The sequence below is a fragment of the Colletotrichum paranaense genome (genome assembly GCF_030867605.1).
Source record: "Colletotrichum paranaense strain IMI 384185 chromosome Unknown Scaffold_16.1, whole genome shotgun sequence".
Lineage (NCBI taxonomy): Eukaryota > Fungi > Ascomycota > Sordariomycetes > Glomerellales > Glomerellaceae > Colletotrichum > Colletotrichum paranaense.
The window spans coordinates 401,059-420,146 of NW_026848974.1; the positions used below are offsets into that span (position 1 = coordinate 401,059).

Below are 19,088 nucleotides of genomic sequence, written 5' to 3' on the forward strand. Positions count from 1 at the left end.
AGGGGTGAGCTTACAGACGATAAACAAAGACAAGGAGAGCAAGAAGAATTCAGTGCTGTGATAAAGACTTTGAGTTTCTATCAAGCAGATGACATACTGCAAAGGAGCTTAGGCATTACTTATGATGACTTAAAAACATCAAAGAGGCTGGGCGGTATGCACACAAGGGCCTCTCGCAAATCTGCGAAGCAAAAGTTGCTATCCATAAATAAGGGACCTGGGTTTGAAGCACCTGATATACCTCGCATTCATCTGGGACCGATGTGCTCTCATCTGATGTGTAGTTCCAGTGACAACTATGCCAGATCAATCGCAGAGGATGAGAATGATACTTAGTTGCGTTAGATTGAGTCCACAAGATCCCAGTGCGATTCGAAGGCTTTGATTGAGGGAGACCATCCATATTGTGATCGTAAGATTAATACGATGGCTAAGAAGGATCCGAGCCAAGGTGGCTGTGGCGTCACTGGAGATGGATGGTACTCCCAGTACTTCTAAGACTCAGTTCGAGACGCGTCCGGCTACCTGAGACGAGCCCTGGGTATAAGATCTGATTATCATCGCTGAAAACTTGAAGCTTCACATCATCTAGTGTGGGCTTGATCAAAGACCTATCATCTCGCTATGCGAGAATAAGATCAAATTAGATGATTCTTGTTCTTGAATAGGCGTTGCGGCTGAATATGAGAAGTACGGTCTCGCACGAACAGCGTATGACCATAACTTTTGTCCTCTCAATGAGGTACCATCATGAGGCCCCTTCTTCGAGATGGAAAAAAAAGAGACGACGAAGAAAGAAGAGACATTTTGGTGTAGAATACAGCCACCAAGTTCAATGATGAGAGAAGTTCTTATTGATGGTCATGGTACACAGATAGGAAGGCTAATGATATACTGTAGGTACTGAAAGCAGGACATTGATCGATTAGAGTGGCCAGGGACCGCCTAGTCTGTGCTTTATATACCGCAAGAGTTGGTTGTATTGCCAGAAACGATTGTCATCGAAGAAGACAAGAGAGGATGGACAACTTATGAACGGGGTGAGGCCCGGCACCGTGGATGAAGATGAACATAAGACCATTCCTAGATCCCGTACATCCATAATGAGTCTTCAGGGCGGCTAGGCACAGATACCGCTTCACCTAGGAAAAGCTGTATAATTTTTCAATGTAGTCATCGCCTTATGCGACAAAAGAGAGCGGGTTCCACTGGGGAACATGATTAAGTGAACTTGTGAAGCTACTTGTTAGTTGCGAGCATATCATTAATAACGAAACCATGATTAGGAGATTCGCTGCGAAGTAACTGTGCGATTTGGATCCTGCGCCGAGACACTTGTCCAGAACAGGCTCGACCACAACGGCCTCGAAGAACACCTGGAACCAGGGCAGGGGTTTGATAAGAAATAGGACCGTTGGAAGGGATAGTGTTTCATGCGTAGGGGATATAGTTGAAGTCGGATATTGAGCAGGCGTACTTCATCGGCCTGTTCGTCGAGATAGGCAGAAAATGAGGGGTTGTAGGAGACAGTTGCTTGCTAATACAAGCCCATCGAAGGTTATTATGTGATTTCAGTAACACACAAATTGAACATTGCGCAATTGCAGGTCTGGCAACAACATATGTTCGTATTGCGTTTATGTCGCAAGTGTGCGATTGGAATGCATGTATTTGTATGTGATACCTTAGATTGCCCGAAAAGTCAGCATATCCATCAGCATTAAGAAACAAATCGCTTGCACCCGCGGGGTCAAAGCTTTGCGGCGGCGCGGGGCACAGCGGGCGGGAGAGGGACATATCCGATGATGGACAGCTGCTGCTGGTGGATAGCCTGGAGTTCGATGGCAGTGTGTCCCGCCCGCCGCGCCCCCGATCGTTGCCAGGACGACTTTTGCACTCGACTTTTTGCGCAACGAAAGAGATTGGCTGGGCGCATAGGGTGGACGGCCAGTTACCGTAGTGACTGACACTTGACGGATAGGACGATGGAGGGTCCTCCTCGGGAGAGGACGGGAGACAAACGGGTAGGGTCCACAAGAGGGCAGAAATTGCGCACATGGACGGGACGAACGGGGTGGGAGAGGGGATCGGAGGCAAGTCATGACAAATGCCCACCTCTCTCTCTCTCTTTCTCTCTGCAAGTCTCCAATCCCATAGATGACTCCGCAGGACGTCGGGGTCCAGAAGCCTTTCCTCGAAACAGGATGGTGGACTCTTTCTTCTCACGAATCGAACGTGGACCACGTTTCGGAGTACGGATGCGGATACATACACGACACTACATTTCTGTCGGTGGGAAGTTCAAGGAAAAAGTCGACGAGTGACGTTGGAAAAGGCGGGTACGTAGCCAGCAGGGACCCGCCTTTTGGGAACCGGCGCACTGTGTCGAGTAAAACGGCTTGAGAACATTCGGCCAATGGCGTGAGCCATGCTTCACCGAGAGCTCCTTGATTCGTCAATGGGTCCTGCAAGCAATTAAACGCGACCCCGCTAATGGAGACGTGTCAGACGCGTCAAACGCGTGCGGCTCGCGACGACGCGCCGACCGCATCGCAAAGTTTCGCAACGGGCACCGCCCACCTTCTCTCGACGAGGACGTTTTTTTTTTCACTTTCTTTGCTCAACGTCGTTTTGTGGCGCAATGCCCTACTGATTGGGCGGCAATCGCGGAATTTCCATATCTTTTCTCGGTGTAGTTATTTCTTCACCGCTCACCTGTTCTTCCTGCAAGTGCTGAAGCCGGCTCATGCTAGGCTCGACGGTCCGGTCAATCTTTGACAATTCTGGGTCTGGCGTTGCCTGTCTACTTGGGCCAAGGAAAGCCATCGAGAGGTTTTTTCCGCTGGGGTTTTGCAATTTCGCTTTTCGACAGTCGTTGAGAGCGAGGGGGAGAGGAAACTGAGAGAGTGCCCTTGTCGCAATCGCGAAAGTTGGAAGAGGCGGGGCATGATGGAGCGGATTTACCCACGTTTCTGATGCAAGCCATTAAAGACAGCCCCTCTTTGTGTGTCCAGGGCGCCTGGCATGCGGAGCACGACGGGATGTCGAACCCCTCGAGGTGGTCCGCCGCTCTTCGTCACAACTTGAGGTTGAAAGCCACCACCACTAAGAATACCACCACCACACCGCCATCTCACGCGCTCATGAACAACCCCGTGGCTACCCTGAGGGTGGTCTCGCATCACAGAGAAGGGGGGTCATGAGATCGTTGAACGGTACCATGAGAGACGGGCGTTTCGGGAGCAATGAACCGGCTTCCATGGCCAGGAGCACCCTCGAGTCATGCGTCATCTCGTCCACAGCTTCCAAAGGATGGTTCAGGCATAGTATGTGAGACTGAGTAATTGGTCGTATAGCACGGTAAGTACGGAGTACTCTGTACAGAGTACCATGCGACGCAGAACAAGCTTCAGGAGGAATTCGGTAGGCCTCTCAAGATTTGATTACGGCCTTCGAGGCCGAGAGAAGGTGGTATCCGGAACCAGAGATATGATGTAGTAGGGGCCCGATCGGAACATGTCGCCAGAACCGTCCGGTATGGCCCCCAGGGATCGCTCGAATCAAGGCCTAGAGACTATGACGGCAGCTGGCTGAAGCGCAGACGGAACGTGCTGCAGCACCAAGCCCAGATCCCTTTGTGCAATCCCAGCAGTCTCTCGATGGAAGTGGTACATAGTGAATGGTGAGTGGCGCAGCATTGGGAGCGCTTTTCTCTCCACAGACTGGCTGGGGGAGCACGAGCGTAAAGACCATATGTAACCGCCAATGGTCATCATCTATAGTCCTTTGCTATCGGCTCATCTAGCAGACGAAACTTTGAAGCAATCGCAGCAACTGTGGATAAACGTGAGTGCATAGAGAGACTGAAGTGCTGTAGACGATCTTGTAGGGCCGAACTGACTGCAAGTCTGTCGTTAGAAACAATAAACGCCTCGAAAGTCGAAGAGTGTGGAAGCCCTGACTCGAGCTAGGCTCAACAGAGAGTGCTATGTTGGTTGGCCGTCCGTGTGTCCCATTGTGTGGGAGTTTGACAGAAGGGAGGGCGCGAGCCGCGGCTCCTTAGCGATAAAGTCTGAGCGAACGCAGTAAGCCAAAAGGGGAAGTGTAGATTTTCTCTACATTCTTACGCTTTCCAATAGAACGGGGATACCAAGCTGAGGTGGATGTATGTCATGAGCCTCGTGAGGCAAGGTAGAAGGCATGTCCCGTGGGAGAGTATGTCTCGCATGTCTTGCAGCTCTCTTCTCGGCCGCAGAAGCCCAGGGAGATGGATGCTGTCCGATCGTTCATGGGCTCAAAGGTTATTGATTGGGCAAAGGGGGATGGGGACGAGATGAGGCAGAGACAGTAAAGATGAATGGTCTTGTGCCTTAGTCTTGCGACCACCTTGCATGAACAGGAGGAGAGACAGAAGAGACGGAGAAAGGGTAAGGTTGACGAGACAAATAGGAAGAAGCAAGGAGCAACAAAAGAGCCGGCGGTATTGCCTTTGATCGGAGGCGGGTGTGAGTGTGACAAGAGATCAGAGTCACAAGAAAACGAAAAGGGCCAAGAAGGGGGAGGGTGATCGATGGTGAGCTTCTCTGCTATTGCAAGTTGACCCTTGCAGATGAGCGAGGGGCGAGGGATGAGGGTGTAGGGTGCAGACCCGAAGGTGAGAGGGAAGCTACTGCAGGTCGGTGAGGGATAGGAGAAAGAGGTGTGGGAGGGAGGGTGATGGTGGAAAGGGAAGAAGCAACGCCGCCGTCCCAGACTCGAGGTACCGTCCGCGGCGGTTGAGACACAAAATGGGCCCCTACGAGACAATTTTCCATGGGAGAAGTCGCGATGGCGTACCCATTCGCGTGGCCTGTCCAGCCATTCGTTCATGAAGGCTACCTCGACCGTACCACGAGTCCTGATGGTGCGTACGTAGTAAGTCATATTGGACTGCAGAATGTTTCGGGTGCTTCCATCATTACCATGGCCATCACCATCACCATCGCTCGCATGCCTCGTGTCTTTTAGGGCTTTGACTGATGTAATGTACAGACACCATGGATTGCTTACCTCATGTCAGAACCTGAGGCGGTAAGGTAGCCAAGGCATTGTATGACATACCCAGGTACGGAGTACATTGACTTTGGACAGAGGCTTGAGAGGAAAGAAAGAACGACGTAACGGAAGGGTCGGTCTGAATGAAAGCTCAGACCCTCTTGCCTCCCACTTCCATTAAAATCCCTGGCAAAAGCAATAGATACGTACCGCGACGTTCCTCGAGTGCTTCAGTCTCCAGACAGTGAAAGAGCTCGCATGGGGACACGGCCCAGAGTACTTGCAGCAGCATGCAGCTTGCGCGCCCACCCCCAGGGCCCCAGAGCCCCAGTCAGTGGACGGACCCTTGTCAGATGCTCCACTCTTGACTCCAGCGCACTAACAAAGCCCATTTTCGCCCTTGCCAGACACAAGGTACCAAGTCCTTCCCCCCCCATGAGAGCCTTCCAGTCCTTCGCCATCCCATCTGCCACCTGCCACTCTGCCGCCATCCAGGTCCCAGCCAACCTACCTTTACCTACCTACCTAACTACCTTACTTACACTTACTTCCCTTCCCTCCCGTCTCCCGCCCGAACTTCCTCACCGACACACCACAATACTCGCACACATTATTGCTTCACCCGCATTCCTCCCTCTCATTGCAGAAAACAAGACGACCCTGTGATTCAATATTGAAACACTTATCACTCTAATATCCTCGCCCTTAAGACCCCTTCGTCCGCCCCCTACAGTCCACCGGCGCATTCCAAGCCTCCTCGCTTTCTATCCCGTCGCATACTCGCGCACAGTCGCAAAAGTCTTTCCGTCGCATACCAAACCACCTTGCCAGCTCGTCATCGCACCGCGCGACACTTGATAGCGATAGCCCACGACTGCATACCGATCAAATTCCTCAAGATGCTTATGCCATCCGCCTTCTCATGCGACACGTCGCAGCCGCCTCTTACCCGACTCCAGGCGTCTCTCTTCGCATCGCCTCCCTCGAGCCCTCCCACCCTGTCAACTAGCAGTGGCTTCGGTCACATCTTGGACAGCTGCCGCTCTCTCCAAGCCCTTCTCTCATCGCCTCAGCATCAGAACATTCCCAGTGCCGCTCTCTCATACGACGCGCCGCAACAATACCTTCCCACGCCATCTCAACTTCCCACGCCGCCTCTCGCCCACGCGCCTGCTCCCCACAAACTGCGCCTGCGCTCGCGCGCAAAGCAGGATGGCGCCACTAACAGCGATCACCTTCCGCGCAAGCGCATCGCAAAGCGCGCGCCGCCACGAGGTCTGAACAAGCGCCGGCGCGCCGCCGATGAGGAGACGGGTCGTGAAGATGCTCTTCTTACAGACGAGGACGTCGAGAGCGATCTCGACATCTCATCTCAGCGTCAATCTTTCGAAGCTACCAACGACAAACCTATTCCATCCAACCCTTCTACACCCAAACGCGCGCGTATTGCACCAGAGGTGATCCCTCTGGGCCTCGAGCGCTCCGATTATCATACACTGCACCTCCTCAACGGCGACGGTGTGAACATGAACCACAGCAGCATGGAAGCGGCAGGCGCACAAGACCCAACCGTGGAGGTCGAGGCCGATGGAGAGCGGTGGAGCGCCGAGGATGATAGGATACTCGTCGAGCTTGTGCTGGAGAAGCTGAAGCTCTCCAAGACGGAGTGGCAAGACTGCGCGCGCAGTTTGGGCAAGGACCGGAACTGCCTATCCCGGCGATGGAAGAGTCTCATGGTCCAGGGTGACGTCGGCCTCAAGGGACCTCGGAGGAGTAGCCGCAGGGCCAACCTTCACGGTACCTGGCGATAATTTACCCTGACCTTGGCGTCATTGTCGACAGTCTGGGAATTTACCATTTTATTTGTCTTGGGGTTCGAATGTGGCGTTTTTACAAGTACCAAACGGTCAGAGCCCGGAAACGGCTTTTGTGGAACATTTTAGGAGCGGTTGTTCAGCGCCTCATCTCGCGCTTAGTTGATCTCGAGCTTGGAACTAGCTTTTGAGTTGGGACATGTTGGTTTCTTTGTTTTCTCTTCTCACGCGTGCTGCGTCACCCGAGAGCAAGCATACCTTATCTACCAGAATAGGTCATTGGAATCTCATTGCACGAGATATCCTGTCACCTTATGTGCCTTATTACAGAGAGGCCAAAATACAAAAAACTTGAGTACACTCAAAACCTCTTAGGTGCTTTGCATTCTTGTGACTTGGATCTGCTCCGATTGAGATTGACGCCTCTGTTCCATGATCGGGAATGAGCTCGCCATACGGAGTATCTCTGATTGATATCATCGACACAATACTGCGGTATGATACATGCAGCCGTGACGTTTAGAGACCGCATGCGCATGTCTGTCACGTACGTGGACGTGTTCAACATTACCAACCTTACGACTCACTACACTAGCTACCCGTCTGTCTTGTCGCAACTGGAACTGTCAAAGGAGCCGTCACGTCAAGCCCCCCCGCGCGCCGTTGACTTGTAGCCGCTCAGACGTCGCCCAGCCTTGTCAGCTTTCTCTGTGCCATGCTATCCGTAGCTAAATTGTTACTAGACTCTCTCTGTCCACGCGACAAGTCCAGTAGATTGATCGCCAGTCGCGCGCAATGCGCTGTTGCGCAGCTTGCTTCCTGTATTTTTCCTCCCCCGGTTCCCCCGCCCCCCCATCCGCCCCAGCCTCGCCGTCCCTTTTCTGGACTATTACGGACTACTATCGCAGGTACGGATGGGAGATAACAGATTGCGATAGTTGTTTTTGGTAGCGCGGGTGGATCTTCCCGGCCCAGTGTCGTGATCCTTGGTCCAAGGTAAGGTAAGGTACGGAGGAATGGTGGCAGGAGGGTGGCTGGTCTTGCGTGTTGGGCCTAGTGCTTTCCCCCGCCATTCCCATGTTGCAGCGCCTGATACGGCGCCCGTCACCTTTCTCTCTCTCTCACTTGGTCCTCGCTTCTCCAGGACAGAAACGTTACCTCGATCATCACTCGCGTACAATACAAACAGCCCAATACAAATCATACCGGCAAACTATCTCGCTCTCCCCTACTGAGACAAGAAAACCGAGCACCCTACCTCCTGGACAAACAGCAATTAACAGCGTGGAAGCAGGACTCTGTCAGGTGGCGATCGCAGGATGGGACGCAAGGGGTGGCTGGTGTTATCGATAGTACGCCGCATCCCTCCTGCCGTACCTGAATATCTCGCCCTGTACGGGGGTGTGGCCTGTACTCGGTAGGGCCAGGCCAAACCAACCACCGCAGTTCCCGACCTTTTGAAACGAGCCCAGATGAACTCTTTTCGCCCAGGGCAAGGGGAAACGAATGGGGTGTGGGACGGGAATCGGGGCGGGAAGGATAGGGACTGGATAGTGCGAACCCTTTTTCCCTTGCCCATCCGCGCCAGCTGAACCTATCGGCTTGACGATGTGCCTGAATCGGCCGTGGGGTCGGGTCCCCCCCCCTCCCAAGGGCCTGGACGGCTGGCCTGGGGGGCAGGCAGATACCTTGTCCTGTCTATTCAATTCTCTTGGGCGGGCTATTACCTGAGCTCAGCTGTATGGATGGACTTGAATGGAGGCTGAGTTACTCGAGTGGCAAGTATGGTCAAAGAGCGACATCGGGATATTGGGTGAGTGAATGAGAGAACGAGCGAGCAATTCACTGAATGAAAGTCCGATTGATGAAGCGTAGAAAGCAGTACTCCGTATACGGATAACACCTGTGAAGCGTGTAAGTCGAATTCGACCATCGACGCAACTCACGACTTCTCTCGATGCCACAAAACCTCGGCAATCCCGTAAGATACGCGAAAAGCACGCGTCATGATAACCAAAGATAACACACTCTCCATCATTGTCTCAAGTCTTCAAATCGCACAAACAGTTTTCTTCTTTCTCGGTTGCATCCCATCATATCTCATCTCACACCCCTTCAGGCACGATCTAGCTTAACCTTGGATCTTCTGCCCACTCACCCAGCAAGCCCTACTCTATCTACCATGTATGACTACACAAAAGAAGAAGAAGAAGAAGAAAAAACCCTCAAGATGCAGAGCGTAGGAGCATATCACAGTACAGCACCGAAATGTGAAATGCAAGCAAGGCAAGCAGGATTTTGTTCCAACAGATTTAGGCATAAGCATCACGCATGCATGTCTCGCGAATCTGGGGTGAGGTAACGTAAATCATCACCGCGTCCTGGGAAACACCAATCAACCAAAGAAAAACCACAACATCGAAAAAAGAAACGACTTTTTCGGCGACGAAGCCGACGCCGCCGCCGCATAAGCACGAATCCCACCCCCCTTTTCCCCCACCACCTTATAGAGAAGCATGATTTTGATCGATACTGTGCAAGATACCTCAATGTCTCGCCGGCCATCGCGCCGTCTCCGATCCAAGGGATGACTGAAACCCCCCCCCCCTCCACACTCCCCATCTCTTCGCCTACACGCTACCGCTAATTCGCTTCAAGTCAGGAACCAACAGGAACCAACAATACCTAACTCTTTACGGGAGTAAGTTTTGTGTGCCTGGCATGTATATCTTTCCTCCCTGCGTCTCATCGATCAGCTACTCCCCCTTCCCGACCCATCGTCGCGGTTTGCCCTGGTCTATACTGCCTTAGCCGGGTATCATCTTTCGACCGAGGCTCTCCAAGGGGGCAAGGGGGGACGCGATGTTCGCGTGATGCTCGCGTGATGGGGGTGATCTCCATCTGTATAGTCACTCTGTATAGCCAGTCTATTGAAGTTTTTCAGCAGCCATCGTCAAGGAGGTCAGGAGGAAAATCGAGGTCGACAACGCCCTTGGATCCTCCTCTCCACACCCTCACGACCTTCTATCGATTCTACATCCATCAGGATGTTTCACGCTATCGAAGATTGGGTACTCCTTATTGAATGAACTACGCAGAGACCAACACTTGCGTCTCGCGTTTGAATTTCGAGGGGGCATTGGATCTCGCAAGCTATGGGATAAGGTAAACGAACGATTGTTCCCCCAAAAACCACCAAGCCGTGCTCTGCATCCTCCTCTAGAGGCCGTCACAACTGCTACGCAATGCTGAGCCATCCTGTTTTTTGTCGTCAAGTCGTCATAGCAAGTTCGACGCTCTGACCGCGTGCAAATTCACAATTCGAGGTTGCTGTGAGACGTCTAATCCTCGTAAACCTCCTCATACGTCTCCTCGTACTCTTCTCTGGCCTCCTCGAGGCGCTCGTGATCGCTACTGCTGGCATCAGAGTCCGCAGCGGCGGCGAGAGCCTCCTCATACTCCTCTCTGGCCTCCTGTACCTCCTCACGATCACTGGAAGAGACGGAGGAGCCATCCGCGTCAGTAGGAGGGAGCACGGCAGGAGGCTGGTTGTAGGGGTCGTTGTAGGAATCCTGGTAGCCTCCGTACTGAGGCTGAGCTGCGGGGGCCGCGGCGTGCTTGTGCTCATCATCAGAGTCGTCTGCGTCGTGAATGTTAGTGATTTGATCTTAAACAAGAGCAAAGAGCAAGTAACACATTGCGTAAAGCGTTGTTAAAGGGGTTGACTTACCGAGGGCGTTAGCAATCAACGCGCCACCAACGGCACCGACAGCGAGACCACCGGCAGCTCCAAGCAGCATACCGCTGCTGCTGCTCTTCTTCTCCTTGTCCTTGGTGCCGTACGGGTTCTGGCCTTGCTGCTGTTGGGCGTACGGGTCTTGGCCGTAGGGAGCCTGGCCGTAAGGAGCGGGAGCACCGCCGTACTGAGGCTGGCCATAGGGGGCGGGAGAACCGCCGTAGCTGGGGTTGCCGCCGTAGGGAGCGGGGGCACCGCCGTACTGTGGAGCGGGTGAGCCGTAGCCGGAACCCTGGTCGCCGAAGGCTCTAGTGTCGGAGGAAGGGTGGGGGGGAACGGGAGGCGGGGCATAGGAGGAGCCGCCCTGGCCACCGGTAGGAGGAGACGGGTGCTCCCACTGAGAACGGCCGGTGCTCTGGTCGACGTAGAACCAGCGGTTGTTGTTGGTGTCCCACTGGACCAACCAGCCGCTGGAGATGGAAGGAGCGGCCATGGGGGGCGCGGCAGCCTGGGGAGCCGGAGGCGGCGTCTGGGCGTAGCTGGGCTGGCCGCCGTAACCGGGCTGTGCCTGGGATGGGTAAGGGTAGTTGGAGGGAGGAGCGCCGCTACCGTAGCCGCCGTATTGTTGCTGCTGCGGTTGATCACCGAAGCCGCGTTCGCCTGTGTGAATAAGAAGCGCGAGTCAGTAACCTTAACGTAACGACGATGGCAGATCTGTTTAGACCTGGACGATATCGAGAGGTAAAGAAGACAGATGATGGCTCGGTTAAGGGAAGACGTTGAAATAGGCAGGGTTATTGCGACAAGGTGTGAGGGGACGTGTACATGATTTATGACTGTTCATCAACAAATCTGGAGACTTTGTCCTCTTTCCCCCTCGCTTGCTTCGGTGTAACGGGCAGTGAGAGAGAGAGAGAGAGAGAGGAGAGATTTAGAGGGAATTTCTTTTCACTTACCGGTCTGAGGCTGCTGGTGGTGCTGCTGCTGTTGCTGTTGCTGCTGCTGGTACTGTTGATGCTGGTCGTCCTTCTTCTCGGCGGGCTTGTCGTCGGAGAAGGAGGTCTTGAGTTCCTCAAACTCCTTGGTGAGCTTCTTGAAGAACGACATGGTTTATCTTTCGGTTCGATTGTCCGGTTAGGCTGTAAGGTAGCAGAACAAGGTTGGCAGACTTGGTACGGAGTATCTCTCAGGTAACGCAAGTGGGATATCCCGTATGTGAGGTGAGTTGGTGTAAGGTAAGGTAGGAACAGCGCAGGAGCTGAGAGAGAGGGACGGAAGAGACGGCAGAGGGCCGAGAGAAGAGCTGGGAGAGGGGCAAAAACGTGTTGAACAGCGTGGCACGCTTCGTCAGCCCTTTTCCTTTTTATTCTGATGGGCGGTCAAGGAGGGAGCCCTGGAGTCTGGAGGGGAGATGAGCAATAAGGGTATCCGTAAGGTACGGAGCAAGGTAAGGTATGGGAAAGAGGAGATGGCGGCGGGCAGGCGGGCAGGCGGGCAACGGGAAGGTTCCAAGCGAGGAAAGCGGGATGGGGAAAAGCCAAGGAGATTTGACGAGATGGGCGCCTGGTCGGGTTGGTGGACGGTCCACGCGAGATGCCTACGGAGTGCGCAGTATGGTCCTTGGACAAGACTTTTGGGCACTGGTACTGCAGTCTGCGGAGAGCGACAGCGGTACGAGTGGATCACCGGATGCTTCGCAGGTTAATTCTGGGGTGCGAGACGTGGGCTTGGGCTTGGGCTTGGAAGATGTGCGTGGGTAGCGGGCGCGTGAATAAGTGTGCGAGGCGTCTATCTCACGGACACGGAGTGCTGCAAGCCTGTAATACCTCAGGTAAAGGCAGGTGAGGTAAAGTGAGGTGCTCCTGCCTGGTGCGGCGTGATTGTGTGAGGGCTCCGATGGGTTCCCTCCCGGCGGCGCAGATTATCCAGCGCGCCGAGCTTTGAAGACATCCTGCGGGCCCTTGACACCTCACACCTCATGCTTCACGCCCGGCCTCACACACATCAAATCATCAGACTGCAGACCAGACAGACATTGGGCCAGTCAGAAAAGGAACGGGCCGGCAAGTGAGGTTGATCGTTGGACGAAAAGCTGCCTGCCCCCGTCGCAGCTCAGGTAAGGTAGGGGGTACAGAGTACGGAGTACGGGGTGCCTGCTTCAGGATCCCTCCCATTTTCACCTCAGACTTTGGACGAGAGTCACAGTTATGAGTGTGATTGATTCAGTGAATGAAAACAAACCGCCCTGGAGTTTATTTGGCCGAGGCCACCGGGTGGTCGTAACGGCTCGATGAGGTTTCAATTCACTCGGCTCCATCTGCCGTCTATCCGAATCCGGTAGGAGGCCTCAAGTTATTAACACTTCATCTGCTGGGGTATCTCACCTAGTAGTTGCAATTCCATGGACAACTAGACTGGCCATTTTCCGTATCGTGATACGTATCATTATGCGGGCCATCTTACCAGGTACGGTGGATGAGGTGCTCGCTGGCGGGGAAGGAGGAGGACCACGGAGATCGCATTGTGGCAAGTGATAGGCGAGAGTCTAAGAGGGAGAGAGAGAGAGAACAGCGAAATATCTGGACTCCTGGAGAAACACCTCATTGAGCGAGGCAAGTGATTGGCACACAGCTGCAGACTGCTGCAGAGCTCTGCAGACCTGGTAGGGCGGGCGCCAGGCTAAGGTAGGGTCCAGGGCAACCTACCAGGTTAACCAAAAGAATATCCGTAGGCAGGGGTTCAAGATGGGGCTCCGTCGGCCCCTACCTTATCCTGAGGTCCCAGAGCTCTCAGTGTGAGTGACCTTACTTGTCAAGGTAAAGACACCTCAGAGTAGGCATGACAAGTGCGAGTGTGGGTGGGCGAGTGAGGCGCGAGATCAGGCTGATCAGCAGCAGGAGGTGGAAGTGGCAGGCCAGAGAAACATACGACAGTAAACATGAAGCACGTCTCGAACTTGACCTGTTGCTGACTTTGCTCCTGCAGCCTACCGCTGGGTGTACTCCTGAGCGGCGCCGCCTCGCCGCACCCGCGCTCCGCCCTGTCCGCCGGTTCCCACCCGCCCGGTTTAAACATGGCGTTTCCGGACCCCAATCTGGCTTAGTATATCAGACTGGTAACTACTGTGGTAAGGTACCGCCGTAAGGCCCTCTCACCTGAAGCTCTCTTCCCTGCAAATCGAAGTTTCTATCCTTATTAATTAACGTGCCAAAGAAAAAAACGGCAGAGTCTAACCGCCTACGGTAAAAATACCAGCAAAAAAGCTAAAGAAAGGTGTGTCACCGTGTCATGTCTTTCCCTTTTACTTTAATGCCACCTCTTTGCATGTCCTGTCCTGTCTGGTAATACCGAGCATATTGTATGTCTTCACAAATGTGCATCTGCAGCGCAGAATGCAGAAATGCCTTGCTTGTACGTACAGATACGGGGCCATTTCATGCAAATGAAATATCGAGTGGGCTGAGCTGTTCGTTCTGCGGGCAAACAAGCCAGAGAAAGAAAGAAGAAAAGAGGGAAACGGGTCATATGGCACTTTCTGCATGGTATCAAACCACAGCCACAGCGATGAATCAAACCATCGTCGACAATCAAAGACGAAAGGAAACCGCATAAGCATCGCCCTCCTTTATGTCTGCTGCGAACTGTTGTTCATATGACTGACCTTCCAGGGGTCTGGTGTCCCCCAATCGTCCCAGAGGTCTGAGGAAGAAAGAACAACAGTGTATCAAGTGCATCCTCCAAAACCCCGTTCGTGCCGTCCCAACGGGCTCGGCAATGGATCTCCAGTCACCACCATCCACTGAAGGAGTGTGTGAGACTGCCTATTTGTTCGCCAAACCGCCGTGCCGAGCTTTGAAAAGCTGACGAACTGAGGAGCTGCAGATGTCCTAACGCTTTTGGACGGTGGACGCGTACGCTTGCCAAGAGGGATGGAAAACCTTGGCTTCTTGGCTTTGCGGTCTTTTGGTGCCGTCCTATCCACCCCAGAAGCCTTGTCCCGTTCAAAGGCGGCGCAAGGAAACACAAGACACAAAACACTATGATTCACTACACAATCGGTATGACCGTTGTCGCTTATGCCCGTTGAACGAGAGCTTGACACTACTTTCCCTATCCGGTCTTTCAAGTGCGGGATACCGAATTGTATAGCACTACAGCCACCAAACGGGTTTACTTTCGTGCCAAAATCGGCGATGCCTGACTCTGAGGACATATACGGACACTATCGAATTAAACAACCTACCAGGCTAGCAGTGCCCATCAACCCCCTGCTCCCCTGCTCCGCCCTATCAACTTATGCAACGGCGACTCCCTATCCCATGTGTGAATGCCCAGAAAACTTACCATCAGATGCCACTGCCGAGAGCCCGGCATCCCGGCCGAGACCCTCTTTTCTTTTGTTGTTGCTCATCGTCGCTCCAACTTCCTCTGACCAGTTGACCATGCCTAGCACCGAGCAGTAAGGTGATCCCCGGCTCCCCTCCTCTTTGTGCTTTACTTTACTGGTATTGGACCATCAGCCACATGGCCGCCGTTGGGTTGGCGCAACTGGGAACTGGAACCCCTTTGCGCGCGACCAGCGATCCGCGGGCCCGAAGACAGGACCCTTTTTTAAGGAGACACAAGGGGGGAGGGGGCCATCCAATGATCCATGATCCAACCAAGATACGGTTGGACCAAAGAGGAACAGCATGAGCAGAAGGGGGAAACGCACGCCAGGCCACGGGACGGACGAGAAAGGGACCCTTGGGAGCCTAGAGTGAACCCTTTCCGCGTTATTCACTGGGCTTCCTGGGATGTCCAAGGATGGACGGCAAATGTCTGAGGCGTAGCGTCTCTTGGTGTGAATGGGTTCGATGGATGGATGGGTATTCCGTACGGACATAACCGTATCTTACACGTAACGCGCGTGTAATGTGTGGTGAAGCTGTCAGCGAATCGCTGGGAGACATGAACCCCAGAGGACCACTCGCTCACTCTCAAGCTCACTCTGAGCCTCCCCGAGGTTATGTCCTGCGCCTCGAACGAGGTATGATCCCAGCACACACCTGGAATCAACATTGGGATTGGATTTGTGACCGACGGGAGGGGAGGAAAGAACATAACCCACTCCCCATCTCATCTCATCTCACCTATCCCATCCCCCATCCTACCACCTATTTCCTTCCTTCACATCCCACGCACCACTTCCGTTGCACCCCTTGCAACTTTACAACTTGCAACCTTCACTCTCTTTCCTGATTTTTTTTCCGCTTTCCATTCGCAAATCGTCAATTCTTCCTTTCCGTCGATAATCACAACCCCTTCCTAATCAACATGTCTCAATACCCTCCTCCCGGCCAGCAGTAAGTCTTCCAAGCTCTTTTCACCTGTTGCGCACTGGCGCTCGTATACGCGCGCGCGCGCGCACCTTCTCACGCTTCCCACCCAAACCAACCTCACCTTCCAAATCTCAAGAGAAAGCATCAAGAAGATACCTCAAAAAAACTGACAATCCCTTCCAGGCCCTACTACGGCTCTCCCCCGCCTCCCCAGGGCGGCTACCCTCCCCAAGGCTACCCTCCTCCCGGCCAGCAGCCCGTAAGTTCTCTCGCCCCCTTACGCCCAAACCACCGACCCGTTCACCGAACGAATGGGAATCCATGGGCATAGTCACCCTCTGTTGCGAAAAGCCTGACACTAACCTCCACTGCTCTTGTAGATGTACTACCCTCCCCAGGGCCAGGCTCCCCCTCCCCAGGAGGAGAAGAAGGATGACAAGGGCTGCCTCTACGGCTGGTAAGTTTGACATGGACAGCCTTGAAGCCCTCGCGGCGCGCGAGATAGAACAAAACCGAACTGACCACACACAAATAGCATCGCCACTCTCTGCTGCTGCTGGCTCTGCGGAGAGACCTGCGAGTGCTGCCTCGAGTGCCTGACCTGCTGCTTCTAATCCACACACACACACGCACGCATAACGTGTAACACGCCAAGCAGAAGGAAGGGAACAGTTAAGAAAAAAAAAAGCAACATCCGAACACAAGCGATGATACCGAGTGCGACCAAAGCAACAAACTTACAACAACACACAAAGATACCAACTAGATGGGCCTCCCCTGATTCCATCAACCCCCCGAACGCGATCACGGCCTTTGCTTTGGAGAACGGGAAAACGGATTGGGGAATGAAGGGAAACGGGAGGTTGTTTGACTCGGCTTGGAAGACGGACTGCTTTATTCTTCTATCCTTCCACACACACCCCTTCTTTGCGATGCCGGTTCTTCTCACGTACGACCGCACGCTAGTTTGTTCACTTGAGCATTGAGAGAGATGTTCTTTGCTCTTACGATTACCCACATGGCGATTGCGTTTCGCTCATTTTTCCTTGTCGTTTTCCGGGATAGGATGGTTTTTCCGGGCTGTTTACTTGGTGAGGAGGACTCGACATAGCAATAGTCAACCTCGGTCATTAGCAGAGTGAAAACACCCAACAAAAAAAAAAACACCACCCACCCTTTAGATATTCTCCTGCATCAGACAGGCAAGACCTTGGTGAAAAATGTGTAAAATCATCCGTGTCAAAGCTGTCAATCAATGTCTTGCATGTATTGTGTCATGTGTGTGATTGTGATGTGTATTGCCAAGTCGTTTTCCTCCACTTTTAAAGCACCCATCCATATCCTCTCTCTCACTGTGCCTTATGAGGAAAGGGTATCAAGGCGGCAGTGTGTGTGCTTTTCCTCCCCCTTCCTCCCCACCACCCATTGGACCCAAAATCAAAGAAAGATCGCCCCGCCAACAAACCGTTTGTCGCTGCTGTCGCTGCTTCTCGCGTTTGCAGAATACTGTTTCTACTTCTTGCCGTCTTTCGGGGCCATGAGCTGGACGAATTCTTGATCTGTCGTGTTTTTTTTGCAATGTCAGCCGCAATCCTCCCGAAAGTGATGGTGCTAATTAAAGAAACACTGAGTGGGGGCGGGGGTGGCAAGCGAAATGCGAATGGGGTGGTGATGCAGGGCCATTCCGGTGGGCGAGGAGGGATGAGACGCTCGCAGTATTGATGCGATCGCGGCCGGCATGGGTACAAATTCGCAGTATTGGGGATTGCCTACAATCAATAGAACCGTTGCCGTCGAGATCGGCACCTCTGATCATCTCCTCAATCTCCTCGTCGGTGGCGCGCTGGCCGAGGGACAGCAGCACCTGGCGCAATTCCGAGGGCGAGACGGAGCCGCTGTTGTCCTTGTCAAAGACCTTGAAGGCGGCGACAAGCTCGGTGTTGGTGTCGGAATCTTTGCTGGAGGGTGCGGGTGCCTCGCTCATGAGTTGTAGGAATTCTGCGGTCGTTGTTAGTCGCAGGGATTCCAAGTTGCGACAGCAAAATCACCATGGCGACAGTGTTAATAATCGCGCCACGGGTCAGAACGGAGGCGCACCTTCGAAATCAATTCCGCCGTCGTTATTGGGGTCGACCTCGGCGATGAGCTCGTTGACCTCCTGGATGCTGGGGTTCAGCCCAAGAGACTTCATGGCGATCTGGAACTCCTCCGCGTTGATGGCGCCTAGATACGCAACTCTAGTTAGCTGGATGAGCTGATAACCCAGCGGGAATGGCAAGCCTAGCAGGCTGATTCGGTATGAAAGGCTAATTGCGTGCGTTGAGTCGGGAGTGACTGACCGGTGCCATCGCGATCCTGTCAGGGAAGAAACACCACTGTCAGCAAGGAGTTCATCCCAAGGAGGACAATGCACAATAATGCCATTGTCGGGATACGTATGTGCGAGGCAGGGTTCTTGCAACTTACAAAGATGGAAAAGACCTGCTTGTAGTCTTTGAACTGCTCCTCAGTGAGTCCGTAGGGCGGAGGGGCCTACACGAAGATCGAAGTCGAAATGTCAGCCTTTGGATGCCAGGGAAACGAAGGCCATATCGGAGCTGCGACGTGAGGGGCAACATCATGGGTCGCGCGACCGAAAACGCACCATTTTTGAGTTTTGCGGGGTCGGGAAACGAGTGTGTGTCGTGGACGGAATAGGTTTATCGAGGAAGCTACAGCGAGCTTCTGGGCGAAAGGAACGATGACGATAATTCAATGCGTAGGCCGGTGCGTGTAGGTTATCGCGTGCGACGAGCGAGGAGAATCGTGTGTTGACGTTTGGGTAAAGATGCAAGGCAAGAAGAGGATAGGCAAGATAATAGGTGGGAGGGGAGAAAAACAAGACTCAAGGAATGGTAGCCCGTAGCCCCTCGTTCTCTCGCCTGGCCTCAGCCTGATTGAATGGTTCTACATTTTTAGTGCTGGGCTACCTTGCTCCCACCTGTTTCTGCTGTGAAGAGCAAGGTACCTGCACATGGATGCCGATGGGCTGGATGCCGATACCGAGAAAGCAGCCTGCCATCCCTCTACTAGCAGTGGCAGCCCTGGCTTGAGACTGAGCTCATGCTGGTTTGCTCCGTCCCTAGCTTCGTATTACTTTATTTTAGTCAATTGTATCAACATCAAGCTCGGTCCAGTCCAGTC

The 19,088-nt window shown here is 53.5% G+C and overlaps 6 protein-coding genes across 6 annotated transcripts; 2 read left to right on the plus strand and 4 right to left on the minus strand.

Annotated features, from left to right (window-relative positions):
• Positions 1–1,282: 1,282 nt before the first annotated feature.
• On the minus strand, positions 1,283–2,058 carry CPAR01_14643 (uncharacterized protein; the record flags this gene model as incomplete). Its single annotated transcript, XM_060498893.1, has 2 exons — positions 1,283–1,533; positions 1,584–2,058. The coding sequence occupies 2 exons, from the start codon at positions 2,056–2,058 to the stop codon at positions 1,283–1,285; spliced, it is 726 nt and encodes a 241-aa protein (XP_060342356.1).
• Positions 2,059–4,170: 2,112 nt separating this feature from the next.
• Positions 4,171–4,869, minus strand: CPAR01_14644 (uncharacterized protein; the record flags this gene model as incomplete). The annotated part of the gene is made up of 1 exon (XM_060498894.1): positions 4,171–4,869. The coding sequence occupies one exon, from the start codon at positions 4,867–4,869 to the stop codon at positions 4,171–4,173; it is 699 nt and encodes a 232-aa protein (XP_060342357.1).
• Positions 4,870–5,933: 1,064 nt separating this feature from the next.
• CPAR01_14645 (uncharacterized protein) lies at positions 5,934–6,845 on the plus strand (the record flags this gene model as incomplete). Its single annotated transcript, XM_060498895.1, has 1 exon — positions 5,934–6,845. The coding sequence occupies one exon, from the start codon at positions 5,934–5,936 to the stop codon at positions 6,843–6,845; it is 912 nt and encodes a 303-aa protein (XP_060342358.1).
• A 3,344-nt stretch (positions 6,846–10,189) lies between these two features.
• CPAR01_14646 (uncharacterized protein) lies at positions 10,190–11,691 on the minus strand (the record flags this gene model as incomplete). Its single annotated transcript, XM_060498896.1, has 3 exons — positions 10,190–10,488; positions 10,579–11,244; positions 11,541–11,691. The coding sequence occupies 3 exons, from the start codon at positions 11,689–11,691 to the stop codon at positions 10,190–10,192; spliced, it is 1,116 nt and encodes a 371-aa protein (XP_060342359.1).
• A 4,209-nt stretch (positions 11,692–15,900) lies between these two features.
• On the plus strand, positions 15,901–16,519 carry CPAR01_14647 (uncharacterized protein; the record flags this gene model as incomplete). Its single annotated transcript, XM_060498897.1, has 4 exons — positions 15,901–15,929; positions 16,089–16,164; positions 16,286–16,362; positions 16,441–16,519. 4 exons carry the CDS (start codon positions 15,901–15,903, stop codon positions 16,517–16,519), a joined length of 261 nt encoding a protein of 86 aa, XP_060342360.1.
• An 898-nt stretch (positions 16,520–17,417) lies between these two features.
• CPAR01_14648 (uncharacterized protein) lies at positions 17,418–18,552 on the minus strand (the record flags this gene model as incomplete). Its single annotated transcript, XM_060498898.1, has 6 exons — positions 17,418–17,464; positions 17,679–17,903; positions 18,003–18,185; positions 18,245–18,260; positions 18,372–18,437; positions 18,550–18,552. 6 exons carry the CDS (start codon positions 18,550–18,552, stop codon positions 17,418–17,420), a joined length of 540 nt encoding a protein of 179 aa, XP_060342361.1.
• Positions 18,553–19,088: the final 536 nt, after the last annotated feature.